The sequence below is a fragment of the Neoarius graeffei genome, chromosome 5 (assembly GCF_027579695.1).
Source record: "Neoarius graeffei isolate fNeoGra1 chromosome 5, fNeoGra1.pri, whole genome shotgun sequence".
Classification (NCBI taxonomy): domain Eukaryota; kingdom Metazoa; phylum Chordata; class Actinopteri; order Siluriformes; family Ariidae; genus Neoarius; species Neoarius graeffei.
The window spans coordinates 93,324,340-93,342,618 of record NC_083573.1 but is presented as its reverse complement, the minus strand read 5'-3'; the positions used below and the strand labels follow the sequence as shown (position 1 = coordinate 93,342,618).

The following is an 18,279-nucleotide window of genomic DNA, read 5'->3' as shown; positions in this document are numbered from 1 at the left end:
TCTTTTTTGTTATTTTGACCAGTTGTCATTTTCTGCAGTTAAATGCTCTAAATGATAATATTTTTTGTGGAATTTGGAGGGAAATTGTGTCAGTAGTTTATGGAATAAAACAAAATGTTCATGTTCCTCAACCACATACGTATAAATAGTAAAACCAGAGAAACTGATAATTTTGCAGTGGTCTCTTAATTTTTTCCATTATATATAAAATGTGCTAAAATATACACATTTTTATATTAAGGCAAATAAATAACTTTGATGTTTTGTTAAAGATCTTGTCCTGTTGCTCTGATTCTTTTGGACTTAATGATAAAAATTTAAAAAAAAAGCTTGAAATCTTCAGACACTTTTCAAACCAGTAGCTAAAAATGTACATCTACTCCCACTATCAAACCCATGACCTTGGCTTAAAACCCCTCTCTCTCTCTCTATCTGACTTTTTTTAGCATCTATAAATATACTTATTCACATGTTAATCATTGATGACCTTTGTTTAAACTGGATGAGCTCACGGCTGAAAATGATTTGATATGTTGGTGAGAAGATCCTCAGGGATTGGACGGCTCCTGATGATCCGGTCTTATAAAATCAAGCAATGGAACGTTACTGACAGTTGATCAGGTATGATGAAGGCTCTTCTGCTTTTGGGATTGGTAGCAGTGGCTCTCTGTGAGCCGAACCGCTATGTTGGGTAATTTTTAAGGAGGGGAGAGTTTGATGGAAAGATACCATTGATTTAAAACAAGGGCAGTAAAAAATGATAACATCTCTCTCACCTTTGTCTTACAGGGATAAAGTTTTCCGTCTGTGGCCTGTGAGTGATACACATGTATCATTCATCAAGGATCTAGCCAGCAACATGGAGGTATGTTTATTTATTTCAGAAGTGAACACCAAGGTTCTGAACTCGGACCAATTAAAATTACATCATTCCAGTTAATCATCTCATCTCATTATCTCTAGCCGCTTTATCCTTCTACAGGGTCGCAGGCAAGCTGGAGCCTATCCCAGCTGACTACGGGCGAAAGGCGGGGTACACCCTGGATAAGTCGCCAGGTCATCACAGGGCTGACACATAGACATAGACAACCATTCACACTCACACCTACGGTCAATTTAGAGTCACCAGTTAACCTAACCTGCATGTCTTTGGACTGTGGGGGAAACCGGAGCACCCGGAGGAAACCCACGCGGACAACATACAAACTCCACACAGAAAGGCCCTCGCCGGCCCCGGGGCTCGAACCCAGGACCTTCTTGCTGTGAGGCGACAGCGCTAACCACTACACCACCGTGCCGCCCTCCCAGTTAATCATCATCAAGCAATATGAATCGATGAGAGTTTATTTTAAGGAACACATATGAGGGGTTAATTAAGATCTTGCTTAACTGTGGTCCAAGGAAGGACAAGTGGTGAACCAGCAACAAGGCTCAGTGATTTGCATGGGGCACGAAGGCTAGCCCATATGGCCCAATCCCAATCCCACAGAAGAGCTACTGTAGTACAAACTGGTGAAAAAGTTCATACTGGCTAAAACAGAAAGGTGTCAGCATTAACGTTTTCAGCAGTTTGTGCTACAGCAGCTCTTCTCTGGGAAGAGCCCCATGTGACTCAATGAGCCTTCGACACTCATGACCCTGTCGCCTTTTCACTGGTTCTCCTTCCTTGGACCACTTTTGTTCAGTACTAACCACTACATACCAGGAACACCCCACAAGATGTTTCATTTTGGCGATGCTCAGATACAGTCATCTAGCCATTACAATTTGACCCTTGTCAAAGTCACTCAGATCCTTACACTTGCCCATTTTTCCTGCTTCCAACACATCAACTTCAAGAACTGACTGTTCTCTTGCTGCCTTTAACAGGTGCCATTGTAATAAGATAATAATCAATGTTATTCACGTCACCTGTCAGTGGTTTTAATGTTATAGCTGATCAGTGTATATAATAATGCTCAAATTAGACACTTTTAAAAGGTTTATTCACTATCTATTAATCTTTATTCACCACAAACTGTATTAATACATACTCATACATACATAAAAATGAGTAATTATTGCACCAATAATGATAACGCCATAAGCACTTTATTAATAACTCATTATACAAAGTATTAATAACCTTAATGTCCACGTTAGACCATTAGGAACACCTATTAGGGGTTAATTAAGGTCTTGGTCATTGTTCTGTAAAGCTCAAATTAGACATTTATAAATGGTTTACCCACTATGAATTCAATTTTATTCATAAACACTTGCATTGGTTTATAATTGGTGATTTATTGTGTGAAAATGGTGAATAAATCCTTTATTAATTGTGATGCTGCGTTGTTAAATTAATGAGTATGAAATATTCATATTTCTTATTCATATAATAATAATAATTAGTGTATAATCTGGGCGGCACGGTGGTGTAGTGGTTAGCGCTGTCGCCTCACAGCAAGAAGGTCCTGGGTTCGAGCCCCGGGGCCGGCGAGGGCCTTTCTGTGTGGAGTTTGCATGTTCTCCCCGTGTCCACGTGGGTTTCCTCCGGGTGCTCCGGTTTCCCCCACAGTCCAAAGACATGCAGGTTAGGTTAACTGGTGACTCTAAATTGACCGTAGGTGTGAATGTGAGTGTGAATGGTTGTCTGTGTCTATGTGTCAGCCCTGTGATGACCTGGCGACTTGTCCAGGGTGTACCCCGCCTTTCTCCCATAGTCAGCTGGGATAGGCTCCAGCTTGCCTGCGACCCTGTAGAAGGATAAAGCGGCTAGAGATAATGAGATGAGTGTATAATCTTATATCTGTGTGCTGTCAGTTTAAGAGCTTATAAAAGCTGGTCACTAATACTACAATATTCTGTCGTAGAGTTTTTTAGTTATTACTGATTAGAAGCGAAAACAGCACTCTTTAAATCCACTTGTGCCCCGTATTCAAAACTCAAGATCATCTCATCTTTGTCTTTTAGCAAACAAATGTCTGAACACGATTACATCCGAGGCGAGCAAAGCCCATAAATAGATAACTGTATTATTTCTGATGAAAAAAAACACAATTATTTTCATTTAAAGAATGAATCATGAAATGTTTCTGAAAACTGAAATATGGAAGATGGATTGTACAGTAGTATAAGTTCCTTCAGACATCTGCAGAAGTCACCTGCCGCAACCTGAAAGCTCAGTAATTCAATAACTCCTGCTCGTTAATTTTCATAATGAAGATATTTAATAATCTGTCATTAACCAATCATTAATAATGCATTTATTAGTCATTTCCACACAACAGATCTCTAATTATAAACCAATACAAGTGTCACTACATTCATGAATAAAATATAGGGAATAAAATGTGTCTAATTTTAGGTTTCACTGAACTCCTAATACGTGTTCCATAAACATGACTATCATTATCACTGTCACTAATTAGTGACTAAACAGTATGAGGATTTCAATAAACACCAGTCACGTCATATGATAGACTTATTACACTATTAATTCTAATAAGATGCGACTTTAGGTTATTAATTCGTGCCAGATAGCTTGTAAAGCAATGTAATTTACTTAATGACTGTTTATTGAGGAGCATCACAACGAATCGTGCACTTTTTTCAGCATCTTTACAGAACAGATGTCTATTAAGTAGTGATACAGGTCTAATGAATAAAGACACTATTTTGTCTTTGGTATCCTAAATTTTCTGGATTGATTCTCATCTCATCTCATTATCTCTAGCCGCTTTATCCTGTTCTACAGGGTCGCAGGCAAGCTGGAGCCTATCCCAGCTGACTACGGGCGAAAGGCGGGGTACACCCTGGACAAGTCGCCAGGTCATCACAGGGCTGACACATAGACACAGACAACCATTCACACTCACATTCACACCTACGGTCAATTTAGAGTCACCAGTTAACCTAACCTGCATGTTTTGGACTGTGGGGGAAACCGGAGCACCCGGAGGAAACCCATGCGGAAACGGGGAGAACATGCAAACTCCGCACAGAAAGGCCCTCGCCGGCCACGGGGCTCGCACCCAGGACCTTCTTGCTGTGAGGCGACAGCGCTAATCACTACATCACCGTGCCGCCCCTGAATACTGAATGATGGAATTAATTTATTGCAAAGATATAGAAGATAAAAACTCAGCCGGGTCACTTTTGACCCATGTTTTGCATCAAAGGGTTAAGAACGTGTGTTTTCGAGCAGTGTCCATGTTGAAAAGTGGTATCACCTCGTTAAGTTGTAACTCCTTACTGTAGCTGTCTTGGGATGTGCCATTTTTCAAATGAAGCAAAGTTTTGTACCTGACAGGAGTGAGTGATTTTCCATCCACATCATGGCATTTTTGGTTTGTTTATCCACGGCTTTCCTGTGAGAGACAATGAGGGTCGCCATGACACCCACCTCTCCTGAATGCCGGTCTTTGATTTCTGGTTAGCAGCTGAGGCCGAGGGAGCAGAACGTAGCCGAGTGGACCTAGCTACAACAGCCATGTTTTAGTCAGAGGATAACGTCTTTTTAAATTATGTCTTGTTCTGGTTCAACGTGTGCCATCATCGGGTGCACAAACAACTCGCGAAAGCTTAAAGATTATATGAATGGAATCTGTTTTGAGCACAAAAAACGGACTTGCACTGTTGACGTGTTGTCCAGCACCATACGCTGATCATCTGTACATACGATTCCTGTCTTTCCACTAACCGCTGCATTTTGGACCTAAATCAACAGCATTAAGTCTGTGTCATTGTTGTTTAGATATTGTACATTATTTAGACATTACAGTCATTTAGCTGATGTTTTTATTCAAAGCGATTAACAATAAGTGCACGTAGCCGAGAGAATCCAAGAGTGACCAGTGCTGAAGTACGAGTGTAAACAAATAGCCTCCAGATACCATCCAATATCTGGAATGATCAGCGGAGTTAAGAAGTTGAAGAAGCTCTGACAAATACGTAGACAAGGAATTATTTAAGTATGATATGTTTATTGTTTCCAAAGTTTGACAGCATCTGCATTAAAATGGTTAGCCAATGCTTCTTTGATCGAGCTTTTGCTTCTTGAGCCGATACATATTGAGCCTGTATGGTATTTGGCAGACACTTTTGTCCAAATATATAAACACTACATGATTAGTAAACCAATACAATAATACACTCGCTCTACTCAGGCCCTGTCCACACGGCAACGGATTCAGGTGAATCTGATAAAATTGTTTATCGTTTCGGCCTGGTGTCCACACGGCACCGGCGTTTTGGGTGCCCCAAAACGAAATCTTTTGAGAACGGGTTCCAGAGTGAAAAAATCTGGCAACGGAGCCATTGCGAAGTCGTCTGGATGAGTAGAACGGATTTGTTTACGATGACGTCACAACCACATGTGCTTCACGCCGGGTAGAAGTGTAATGAATTTGATGCGAGTTGTCAACAAATCCTATAACTTGGTTCATGAAACGCGCTTACAAAATATTTTCACTGTGAATATTTATTGTGTAATGGTGCAAAGTGAGAGAGAGAGAGAGAGAGAGAGAGAGAGAGAATAGCCCTTAGGGCAGAGTCAATCCTGCCAGCAAAAATAGGGGAAAAAAAGGAGCGATCTCACCTCTTCAGATGTTGGTTTAAGTCTGACAATACATTCCTCAAAAAGGGCGTAGAAGAACAAAGTAATCCATCAACGTGTAGCATTCAATTTATTCCGGACCATTAAAGAATTCTGGAGGATATCAGAATGTTGGCGTACCGGCTTCCATCTACCCCCGTTCATTCCTCTTTCCACGTCTCCATTCAAAAACCAAGCACGTGATTTAAAGGGACTATATCCATAGGATAGGGAGTGAGAAAGTGTGTGCGTGTGACAGTGACAGGGATAGTCACTGTGCGCATGCGCAGTTATGCGCATGCGTCTACTTCTATTGTTCTGGTGTCTCCGATGGGACCGTCTTACAGCACATGTAGAGGTGTGGCATGTGTATTGCATCGTTTTCAGCAAGCGTTGCGTTGCCATATGAACCTGATATTTTACTGATCCGTTGCCCATGTGGACGCGATATTTAAAAAAAAAATCTCGTTGCCGTTGTCGTGTGGATGTAGCCTCAGACATAGCCTACCTTCCAGATCACTGCAAGATTTTCCTTTTTTTGCTCTGGGTCGGCTCGACCTCAGCTTTCAAGCAAACAAACTCACCCTCTCTTTTACACATAATTTTGCCAATTTTATTCCGTGCTTTTGTAATTCCTTAGTTCCTCACCACTAAGAATAAAATAATTGACAATGTCAACGTAGCTGGTGTCGGGCCACAACTTCATGTTGTCTATCCATTCTGTGAAGGTAGACGGATGGGGCACTTTGATCGTATTATCCCCAGAGCACATCAGAAACCCAGACCTGTGTAGTCATCTTTGATCTTACTTACCGAGCAGTTAGCGTTAGCTATAAACGTCAGCACAGTGGAGCGGAAGAAAGATCTCGGCTTCCACTATGATGCAGCAATGAATCATGGGAAAAGTCAGAGTTCTGGAAAGTTGTGGATAGTGGGACATGTGGCATTTTCATTTGGGAATAGATACATTTGCATGAATCAGACCTCCCAATCAGCTGTTTTCGAGAAAGATAGATATAATTTTGTCTGTTTAGTTTACCTTACAAGCAATTTCTTTTTTAAAGAATCCATGTGGTCTAAAGACCACAACAACATTTTCCTGGAGCTGGTACCACAAAAATTCCTAAAGATATAAAGCAGGTTTAATGACGCTTGTGTCATGTTTAAGATCTTCAAGACAGCAGTGACACATCATTAACCTCACAGTCTCTTTTGAGGAGATGTGAATGAGGCAGTTTTGACAGTGTGGTGTATGTTGCGCCCTCTGCAGGTCGACTTCTGGAGCCCTGAAAGCGATGACCTGGTCGCCGTGCAGACCAAAGTCGACATCCATATCCCTGCTTCTCACACTGACATGGTTTCCGTCATGCTGCAACAGAGTGGCATGGACTACCAGTGAGTCCACCTGAGAAAGTGCCTATCATTACCTATCATCAAAAATAGCAGGAGCATCAACAAGAGAAAACTAGATTACACTTCAATTTCGAAACAAAAACATTCATCACGCTTAGATTAAAGCTCGTGTTGAATATTGACAGGAGCTACAGTACGTGGTCCTAAAGGTTTGGGTTTTTAATCAAATTAAAGCATAGGGTATTTTAATGCAGACTATATGCTAAGAAATAATGCATTGATAGTGTTATGATCATTTCTCACAATGCAAAATATAAACAAAACCTTGGACGTGTATAATACCAGTCAAACATTTGTCCACCCCTAGTCTACTCGTTCATAGGTTTTTCTGTATTTCGTATTTTCGACATTATAGAACAGTACTGAAGATGTCAAAACTATGAAATAACATCTGGAACATCGATGGAATTATGTAGTAATCAAAAAGGTGTTTGATATTTTAGATTCTTCAACGTGTCCAGCATTTACCTTGATGACTCTCTGCACACTATTGACATTATCTTAACCAGCTTCATGAGGTAGTCACCTGGAATGCTTTTCAATTAACAGGTGTGCCTCGTCAAAAGTTAATTAGTGGATGAGTTTCTTACTTTCTTAATGTGTTTGAGATCAAATAGTAATTAGTCAATAATAAAAATATTAAATAGATAAATATATGTTATTTAACAGCTGGGAGGTCCGTATCATGAAATACCATGACTGAGGTGTTGAAAGTACTGAGCGAGGCCCTTTGGGCCGAGGTCAGTATTCAAGGCCGAGGTCACGGTATTTCACCATACGAACCGACCTTAAGCTGGCAAATAATATATTTATTTTTTTCTTTACCAAATTCTAACACAAAACGAGAGCGCCCGAAAGGGAAAACCAAGCCGAGCCGCCATTTTGAGTCCTCATTCACGGCTGTAATGCAAATTGCTTCCTCCTTGGTATACAAGTGCACTTCCATGGCAGGGAAAAAAAACTATGTTTTGCCACCTATGTAGTCCCCTATTTATACAAATAGGAGTCATTCAGGATTCAGCCATGTTTTTGCTCGGCGTTAGCAACAGTTACAGGTTTTTAGCTTTCTCCTGAAATGTTTTCTTTTATTTCTTCTTCCTCAGGGGAGTAAAACTCGCTTTCGCTGTGAACACTGTCGTTATCACTATCCATGCTGTAAAATTAATGCTATTCTCCTGAGAAATGCGAAAATAAATGTTGACAAAAATTGCTATGAGGTTTGTTGTTGTTGTGAACGAGCGAGTCGCCAGAGGTCCATAACCGGGGTCCATATCGTAGGATACAGACTTGCTCACAAACCAATCAGAGCGCAGAATTTGATGGAAACCGGACCGCGAAAAAAATAAATAGCCCAAATTTGACAACTGTAGTAATCCATGCACTGTTATGTCAAGAACTGAATAACTAAGTAAAGAGAAACGACATCCATCACTTACTTTAAGACATAAAGCGACTTTTAATTAATAAAAATAAAGAAAAAATATTGAATTAGAATTAGGTGTGTCCAAACTTTTGACTGGTACTGTCTGTGCGCATATATATATATATATATATATATATATATATATATATATATATATATATATATATATATATATATATATAATTCATTTTTGGTGACTTTTGGTTACTGTAAAAATTTTCTTGAATATTGTTAACAGTATATGCAACTGTCTGGTCCATTTAGTATGTTCCATGTCATATTTAAATAATAATGGCTGGCTTTTTTTCATGGTATATCAGATTCCATTCAGCTAGCATGATATTGAACAAGTCAAAGATGAGTAGCTGAATGGAATATATCTGATCTACCACAAAAAAAGCCAGCCAATATTATTATTATTATTATTATTATTATTATTATTATTATTGTCACAGTCACTCGCCAGTGTGGAAGTTTTACATCTCCAACATGTCTCTTTTCCAGTTTTTCACTGTCCATTGGTATGTTTTTCTCTTGTAAATATGCGTGAGGAATATCTAATGAAGTTTTGGTAGCCCTTCAGGTGTTCAGGGTGTCTTTAGTTTCAGTTTTCAGTTTATTTATTTAGTGCTTAAGCCTAGCACTGGATTAGCCTTGTCTTTTCTCTCTCCCGGCTGACAAAGAAATGATTTCCGCATGCGCAGCAGAAAAGTTTTCTCATTGGATCTTCACATGAGCTCCAATGTGTGATGTCATGTTGTCTTAACAACATGTAATATTACAACATCGCATGCTCATTCTCCATTGGGAAGAGTGGCATAATACACGGAGGATAAGCGATATGATAACAATATTGCATGTTGTCAATAAACCTGCTAGAAGGGAAGAGATTACATGTTTTTATTCCATGGAAAAAGTGGCCTGTATGTACAGTGGTGCTTGAAAGTTTGTGAACCCTTTAGAATTTTCTATATTTCTGCATAAATATGACCTAAAACATAATCAGATTTTCACACAAGTCCTAAAAGTAGATAAAGAAAACCCAGTTAAACAAATGAGAAAAAAAATATTATACTCGGTCATTTATTTATTGAGGAAAATGATCCAATATTACATATCTGTGAGTGGCAAAAGTATGTGAACCTTTGCTTTCAGTATCTGGTGTGACCCCCTTGTGCAGCAATAACTGCAACTAAACTGCAACTAAACTGTTGATCAGTCCTGCACACCGGCATGGAGGAATTTTAGCCCATTCCTCCATACAGAACAGCTTCAACTCTGGGATGTTGGTGGGTTTCCTCACATGAACTGCTCGCTTCAGGTCCTTCCACAACATTTTGATTGGATTAAGGTCAAGACTTTAACTTGGCCATTCCAAAACCTTCACTTTATTCTTCTTTAACCATTCTTTGGTAGAACGACTTGTGTGCTTAGGGTCATTGTCTTGCTGCATGACCCACCTTCTCTTGAGATTCGGTTCATGGACAGATGCCCTGACTTTTTCCTTTAGAATTCACTGGTATAATTCAGAATTCATTGTTCCATCAATGATGGCAAGCCGTCCTGACCCAGATGCAGCAAAACAGTCCCAAACCATGATACTACCACCACCAAGTTTCACAGATGGGATAAGGTTCTTATGCTGGAATGCAGTGTTTTCCTTTCTCCAAACATAATGCTTCTCATTTAAACCAAAAAGTTCTATTTTGGTCTCATCCGTCCACAAAACATTTTTCCAATAGCCTTCTGGCTTGTCCATGTGATCTTTAGCAAACTGCAGATGAGCAGCAATGTTCTTTTTGGAGAGCAGTGGCTTTTTCCTTACAACCCTGCCATGCACACCATTGTTGTTCAGTGTTCTCCTGATGGTGGACTCATGAACATTAACATTAGCCAATGTGAGAGAGGCCTTCAGTTGCTTAGAAATTACCCTGGGGTCCTTTGTGACCTTGCCGACTATTGCATGCCTTGCTCTTGGAGTGATCTTTGTTGGTCGACCACTCCTGGGGAGGGGAACAATGGTAATGAATTTCCTCCATTTGTACACAATCTGTCTGACTGTGGATTGGTGGAGTCCAAACTCTTTAGAGATGGTTTTGTAACCTTTTCCAGCCTGATGAGCATCAACAACACTTTTTCTGAGGTCCTCAGATATCTCCTTTGTTTGTGCCATGATACACTTCGACAAACATGTGTTGTGAAGATCAGACTTTGATAGACCCCTGTTCTTTAAATAAAACAGGGTGCCCACTCACACCTGATTGTCATCCCATTGATTGAAAACAGACTGACTCTAATTTCACCTTCAAATTAACTGCTAATCCTAGAGGTTCACATACTTTTGCCACTCACAGATATGCAATATTGGATCATTTTCCTCAATAAATAAATGAGCAAGTATAATATTTTTGTCTCATTTGTTTAACTGGGGTCTCTTTATCTACTTTTAGGACTTGTGTGAAAATCTGATGATGTTTTAGGTCATATTTATGCAGAAATATAGAAAATTCTAAAGGGTTCACAAACTTTCAAGCCCCACTGTATAATAATTAAATAATATTGGCTGGCTTTTTTTCATGGTATATCAGATATATTCCATTCAGCTAGCATAATAGTGAATGAGTCAAAGACGAGTAGCTGAATGGAATATATCTGACAGACCATGAAAAAAAGCTAGTCAATATTATTATTATTATTATTATTATTATTATTATTATTATTATTATACATACACATTCCTTTCAGGTGTTCAATGCATCTTTCTCTTTCAAAATTCTCTCAAAATCTTCCGTATTTAATGAAGCAAACCTGGCGGCCATGTTTGTTTACAAATTATCACAGTCGCTCGCTAGCACAGAAGTTTTATGTCCCTGACGTGCGACGTCATGTTGTCTTGACAACCATGCAATATCGTAAACCATATTCAACGCTCATTCCCATTGAGTAGAGTGACGTAATACACGTAGGACAAGCGATAAGCTAACAATATTGCATGCTATCGAACCAAATGAGTGAAACCTGCTAGAAGGGAATAGAACACGTTTTTATTCCATCAAAAAAGTGTCCTGTATGGATAATAATTATACATATTTGGCAAAATGGAGATTCTGATTGTAAAGACAAACTTCACTGAGGATGCTATGAGCGTGTTGTAGACTGGCGTTTGGCTCGTGTGTGTGTGTGTTACAGAGTGCTGATTGAGGATGTGCAGACAGCTGTGAGACAACAGTTTGACAACAACAAGCAGACCAAAGCCTACAACTACATGAAGTACAACACCTGGGCAGATGTGTGTAATCTTTCTCTTCATATCTAGCTGATGTTCTCTGTTTGTGTATAGTATGTGTTGTAATTGCATATTGGTCTGGTATGATGGACAGATTGAGGCCTGGGTCAGCTCCATCACCTCGGGCAACCCTGCACTGATCAGCCAGTCGATGCTTGGGAAAACTTACGAGGGCCGCACCATGCACCTACTCAAGGTGAGTGTAGGATTTTGAAAAGGTGGACTTTGAGTTTCGTATCAGAATCTGAATTGGACTCTTTTTTTAGTTATTAGTTGTACAGATAGCAGCATAAATTCGGCAATGTGTTGTGATACAACATTGAAACAACACTTCTTGGATGCACATGACATATCATGTCAAAGCTTCATGACCTTTTGGATGCCTGATATGTAGAAGAAGAAGGGATCAGGGGAGATTTTTATGAATCATTAGTTATAACCCAGTTCTAGGCATTTTATAGAATATTTTGAATCAATAGATTAAACATTATTATTATTATTATTATTATTATTATTATTATTATTATTATTATTATTCAAATTGGCAGAGGTGGACAAAGTACCCAACTTCATTACTTAAGTCAAAGTACAGATCCCACTGGTCAAATGTTACTCCGATACAAGTGAAAGTTGTCCAGTCAAATTTTAACTTACAACCCCGATTCCAAAAAAGTTGGGACAAAGTACAAATTGTAAATAAAAACGGAATGCAATGATGTGGAAGTTTCAAAATTCCATATTCTATTCAGAATAGAACATAGATGACATATCAAATGTTTAAACTGAGAAAATGTATCATTTAAAGAGAAAAATTAGGTGATTTTAAATTTCATGACAACAACACATCTCAAAAAAGTTGGGACAAGGCCATGTTTACCACTGTGAGACATCCCCTTTTCTCTTTACAACAGTCTGTAAACGTCTGGGGACTGAGGAGACAAGTTGCTCAAGTTTAGGGATAGGAATGTTAACCCATTCTTGTCTAATGTAGGATTCTAGTTGTTCAACTTTCTTAGGTCTTTTTTGTCGTATCTTCCATTTTATGATGCGCCAAATGTTTTCTATGGGTGAAAGATCTGGACTGCAGGCTGGCCAGTTCAGTACCCGGACCCTTCTTCTACGCAGCCATGATGCTGTAATTGATGCAGTATGTGGTTTGGCATTGTCATGTTGGAAAATGCAAGGTCTTCCCCGAAAGAGACGTCGTCTGGATGGGAGCATATGTTGCTCTAGAATCTGGATATACCTTTCAGCATTGATGGTGTCTTTCCAGATGTGTAAGCTGCCCATGCCACACGCACTAATGCAACCCCATACCATCAGAGATGCAGGCTTCTGAACTGAGCGCTGATAACAACTTGGGTCGTCCTTCTCCTCTTTAGTCCAAATGGCACGGCGTCCCTGATTTCCATAAAGAACTTCAAATTTTGATTCGTCTGACCACAGAACAGTTTTCCACTTTGCCACAGTGCATTTTAAATGAGCCTTGGCCCAGAGAAGACGTCTGCGCTTCTGGATCATGTTTAGATACGGCTTCTTCTTTAAACTATAGAGTTTTAGCTGGCAATGGCAGATGGCACGGTGAATTGTGTTCACAGATAATGTTCTCTGGAAATATTCCTGAGCCCATTTTGTGATTTCCAATACAGAAGCATGCCTGTATGTGATGCAGTGCCGTCTAAGGACCCGAAGATCACGGGCACCCAGTATGGTTTTCCTACCTTGACCCTTACGCACAGAGATTCTTCCAGATTCTCTGAATCTTTTGATGATATTATGCACTGTAGATGATGATATGTTCAAACTCTTTGCAATTTTACACTGTTGAACTCCTTTCTGATATTGCTCCACTATTTGTCGGCGCAGAATTAGGGGGATTGGTGATCCTCTTCCCATCTTTACTTCTGAGAGCTGCTGCCACTCCAAGATGCTCTTTTTATACCCAGTCATGTTAATGACCTATTGCCAATTGACCTAACGAGTTGCAATTTGGTCCTCCAGCTGTTCCTTTTTTGTACCTTTAACTTTTCCAGCCTCTTATTGCCCCTGTCCCAACTTTTTTGAGATGTGTTGCTGTCATGAAATTTCAAATGAGCCAATATTTGGCATGAAATTTCAAAATGTCTCACTTTCGACATTTGATATGTTGTCTATGTTCTATTATGAATACAATATCAGTTTTTGAGATTTGTAAATTATTGCATTCCGTTTTTATTTACAATTTGTACTTTGTCCCAACTTTTTTGGAATCAGGGTTGTAAGTTAAAGTACTGAAGTACTTGCTTTTAAAAATACTTAAGCATTAAAAGTACAGTTTCTGTCAATGCATTGTTGTATTATTGCCACAACGCTTACAAAACCTAACGCCGTTACCAAAGACAGAAATGTGAATTCACAAAATGAACGCATGCTGTGCATCATGTGCATCATGAGAAGTTAATGTTATTCATGTTAGCGTAACGCCATTTTTACATGCTAACTAACAGTCTCCAAGTTAACTAGCTATGTGTAAATGTTAGTTGTGGACAAGGCTATGGCAACTTAGCGGGCAAATCCATAGAAAGTCATTTGACTAACCAGACTGCATAGCTATTGCAACGTTATCGCTAGCTCTAAAAGCACAGACAACTTTGTTGCAAGCTTTCTCTTGGAATAAAACGTTTATATACCTCAATATGCTTCCGCAGGTTGGACGGCGAGTTTTTGTAGGCTGTAATGTGGTTCATTTTCGGCAAACAAAGCAAATATTTAAAATGAAATGAATCTTTAATCCTTTCAGAAAACTGAAACATGGGTTCATGGGCGATGAGTGCGTGCGTTCCCCAGAAGACCCGCCTCCTTCCATTCTGCCATTAACTGATTGTGTTAAATAAAGCTGCTGAGAAATCATTGAACTTGATTTTATACAGTCTATGGACGTGACGTGACCCGAGTAATTACTGATCGGCTCTCAGTGTCACCTGCCAAAAAAACCACTCACGTTTTAGAAAAAAACATCCACTTTCAAAGCTGCTTCATAGTAACGAGTAACGAGGACCTTGATAGAAATGTAGTGGAGTGAAAAGTACGATATTTGCCTTTCAAACGTAGTGAAGTTAAAGTCATAAGTTTCCAAAAAAAAATAATACTCAAGTAAAGTACAGACACTCAAAAAGTGTACTCAAGTAAATGTACTTCGTTACTGTCCACCTCTGGGAACTGGATTTGTTTTCATTCAGCAGTTCCTCTTAAACCCATTTCACACCATTATGCTGAAATCTTTCCACAGCAGGGCATACATTGTTTGTTTGTTTGTTTGTTTGTTTGTTTGTTTGTTTGTTTGTTTGTTTGTTTGTTTGTTCATTTTGCATGCTATACAATAATCTAGTAATCTAATAAACAGCACACGGCTGATATTCCAAGCTGTAGTCTACTACAAAAGCGTGTGCGCTGACACTGGTTAAAATCCACAATCTAACAGTTGTAACAGCCACCAAAGTGTAGAAGTGAGACTCTCATTGGTTTAACAAACTTTATAGGATCATATATAGAGGATATTACACGGTTGGTGAACATATTCACGAGTGTGCCAAGTGAATGAGAAGATAAACTTCATATCTTCACGCCACCGTGTAGTGTTCTTTGTATGATATGGACACAGCCACAAAATAAATACCCAAGTTATCAAAAGAATTTTAATTTGAACCGGTTCATCATTTTGACAACGCGCATCCAGTCAGCGGGAAAACACTGGGAGTGACGTCATCGGAATGAAATATCAGGAATTATTATTATCCATACAGGACACTTTTTCGATGGAATAAAAACGTGTTCTATTCCCTTCTAGCGGGTTTCATTCATTTGGTTCGATAGCATGCAATATTGTGAGCGTATCGCTTATCCTATGTGTATTACGTCACTCTACCCAATGGAGAATGAGCGTTGAATATGGTTTACGATATTGCATGGTTGTCAAGACAACATGACGTCGGAGATGTAAAACTTCCGCACTAGTCAGCAACTGGAACAATTTGTAAACAAACATGGCTGCTAGGTTAGCTTTGTTAAAAACAGAAGATTTTGAGAAAATTTTGAAAGAGAATGGCGTGTTGAACACCTGAAAGGAATGTGTATAATAATAATAATAATAATAATAATGGCTGCCTTTTTTCATGGTATATCAGATATATTCCATTCAGCTAGCATGATATATCTGATATACCGCTCAACACCAGCCAGTATTATTTAAATATGTCAGATTTCAACATATCACTCAGATCCGTGATGTATTTCGTATGAAAAATGTGAGTTTTTCAACACGAGAAGATAAACTTCATATCTTCAAGCCAACTTGTGATTTTCTTTTTATTGTATAGACACGTTCACAAAGTACCCAAATTTATCAAAACAACTCACTCATCGATTTCCTCATGAGTGACATAGAGATTTATGTCACGGTTTTGGTTCTCCACGTCCCGGATGGAGCTCGGATAAAAAATACAAGTGATGTATTTCCCAGTAAAACACTTGTGTCTGTATAATATAAAGTGATGCACGACCTGCGTACAAATAAAACGTCAGTCAAAAAGTCAAAGTCCTTCACATGCCGGAATCTGGTCTTCCCAGGCAGTCTCCTGTTCGAGTACTAACCAACTCTTTAAGGTGTATGGGTGTGGTGCCAACCTCCATTTTGATAGCCCTTGGCCTCCCACCTATACAGCTAGGGTTACAGTGGGGGCAGGTCCTATGGTAATCATGAGAGTTTGACTTCCCTACTCACATCTGTATTGCAGCGTGCCTTGCCAGACGGTAGTAGGTACCATTTTTATGATGGTCTTTGGTATGACCTGACTGCAAGTAGAATTCACAATCTCCCAGTCAAGAGGCGGACAAGCTAACCACTCAGCCAACTCGCAGATAAAGCGTCAGTAAGTTCACTATAAATACAAGAAGCCAGAGTTTGTTAGAGAACATCCCTACACATACAGCATCATGAAGACCAAGGAGAAATCTAAACAAATTCTGGAAAAAAAAAACATTAAGTGGAGGAACCCCTCAACTTTGAACATGTCATAGACTGCCATGAGTTTAAATCCCAAAGATTACCATAACCATCCATGACTTGGAGTCCAGGGAGCAATCTTGGCCTTGCTCTGTTGGCGGATGGGAGGGACGCAATACTCCGTCTCCCTCTAATCACAGTGTCACTCAGGGCCGCGTTAACCCTTGCCGAGGCCCTGGGTAGACACACCCCCGAGGCCCCACCCCCACCTGTTGTCAACTGCGCTCAGCAAATTCACCCCCTCGGACATGCCTGTCTAACTAGACACAGAAACTTAAATAATGACAGTGGCACAATTAGAAATACTATTGAACGATAAAACTTTATATCCATCAACACCTATTTAATCGAGAAAAAGCAATGGTGAAATAGGCAACTGCATGGTGAAAAAATCCATCAGACATCACGGTTAACAAGTCTGGTTAACTTAAGTTTAGCCTCAAGAAGCCTTTGAATGAGTGAGTCAATGAACAACATGTCAAGAACATAACCTAGGCCTACAACAGTTTCTTTAGTATTCAGAACAAGAACATTCATTTGGTATATAACCGTTCGTTTTCATTTTGGAATCCAGGAGACTTAACTTGTGAAAACAAAGAGCGATAGCAAAGAAAGAAAAATATCTTGCTTCTCAGAAATAAATCTCAAAATGTTAGGCTATGTGAAACATTTCATCCTTTCACACACAGAATGTCCCAAACAGCAGTGACACACAGCTTTGTGCATTCAGTTTGACAGCCATGGGTCAACTTACAAGGGCACTTTCCTACTTTTCTGGAAAGCGAAGTCATTAATTAAATCATTGAACTCAAGCTGGAGTTCAATTTATGCGATGGGACAAGGTGGGCTTCCTAACGGGTGGCGAAATGCATCAAAAATGTTATCAATATGATCAAAACTTCTGAAAATATCGTTTCATATTTTCCGATCTCGCTACCTCCGAGGCCCCCTAGTGGCCGAGGCCCTGGGCAGCTGCCCATGAAGCCCATTAGGATAACGCGTCCTTGGTGTCACTTGCTAATCAAGGGCATCTCTGAGCTCATGGATGAGGAAGAGCATGGATAGTGCTTTCCTCTGTGTGTAAGCACCAGTTCGAGCATCTGCTCTTCACTGATTGGTTGCTGTTGTGTGATGGGAGAGCTGGCTGATGGGAAGGAACTGGGCAAGTTTGAAAATATGGAAAAGTTCAAGGGGGTCAATACTTATGCAACCTCATCTTTGACACTTTTATTTGTTAATAGTTGTGCCAATGATCAATCTTTCATATATTAACAATACCACCAATATTAATATTATGGGCTGTTTTGTGTAGGACCATATACAAATCCTACATTAAACTGATGTGAAGGTTAAAGTATTTCCACAATCTTACACACTCGGATTGAAGTTCACATCCACATTTTATTCCAAAGATACGTTTTAAATGATTTTTAAGAATTTTTTTTTTTTAATGGTCAGTGCAGCCATACATTACATTACAGCCATTTAGCAGACACTCTTATCCAGAGCGATGTACAACATACCCAGAGCAGCCTGGGGAG

General features: G+C 39.5%; 1 protein-coding gene across 1 annotated transcript in view; it reads left to right on the top strand.

The window, feature by feature from the left end:
- The first annotated feature begins 623 nt into the window (after positions 1–623).
- Positions 624–18,279, top strand: part of cpb1 (carboxypeptidase B1 (tissue)) — a 38,254-nt gene continuing 20,598 nt past the window's right edge. Inside the window, exons 1-5 of the mRNA XM_060920729.1 lie at positions 624–691; positions 790–865; positions 6,846–6,970; positions 11,601–11,700; positions 11,792–11,893. Coding sequence (XP_060776712.1) covers positions 624–691; positions 790–865; positions 6,846–6,970; positions 11,601–11,700; positions 11,792–11,893 — 471 coding nt within the window. The remainder of the gene's footprint in view (positions 692–789; positions 866–6,845; positions 6,971–11,600; positions 11,701–11,791; positions 11,894–18,279) is intronic.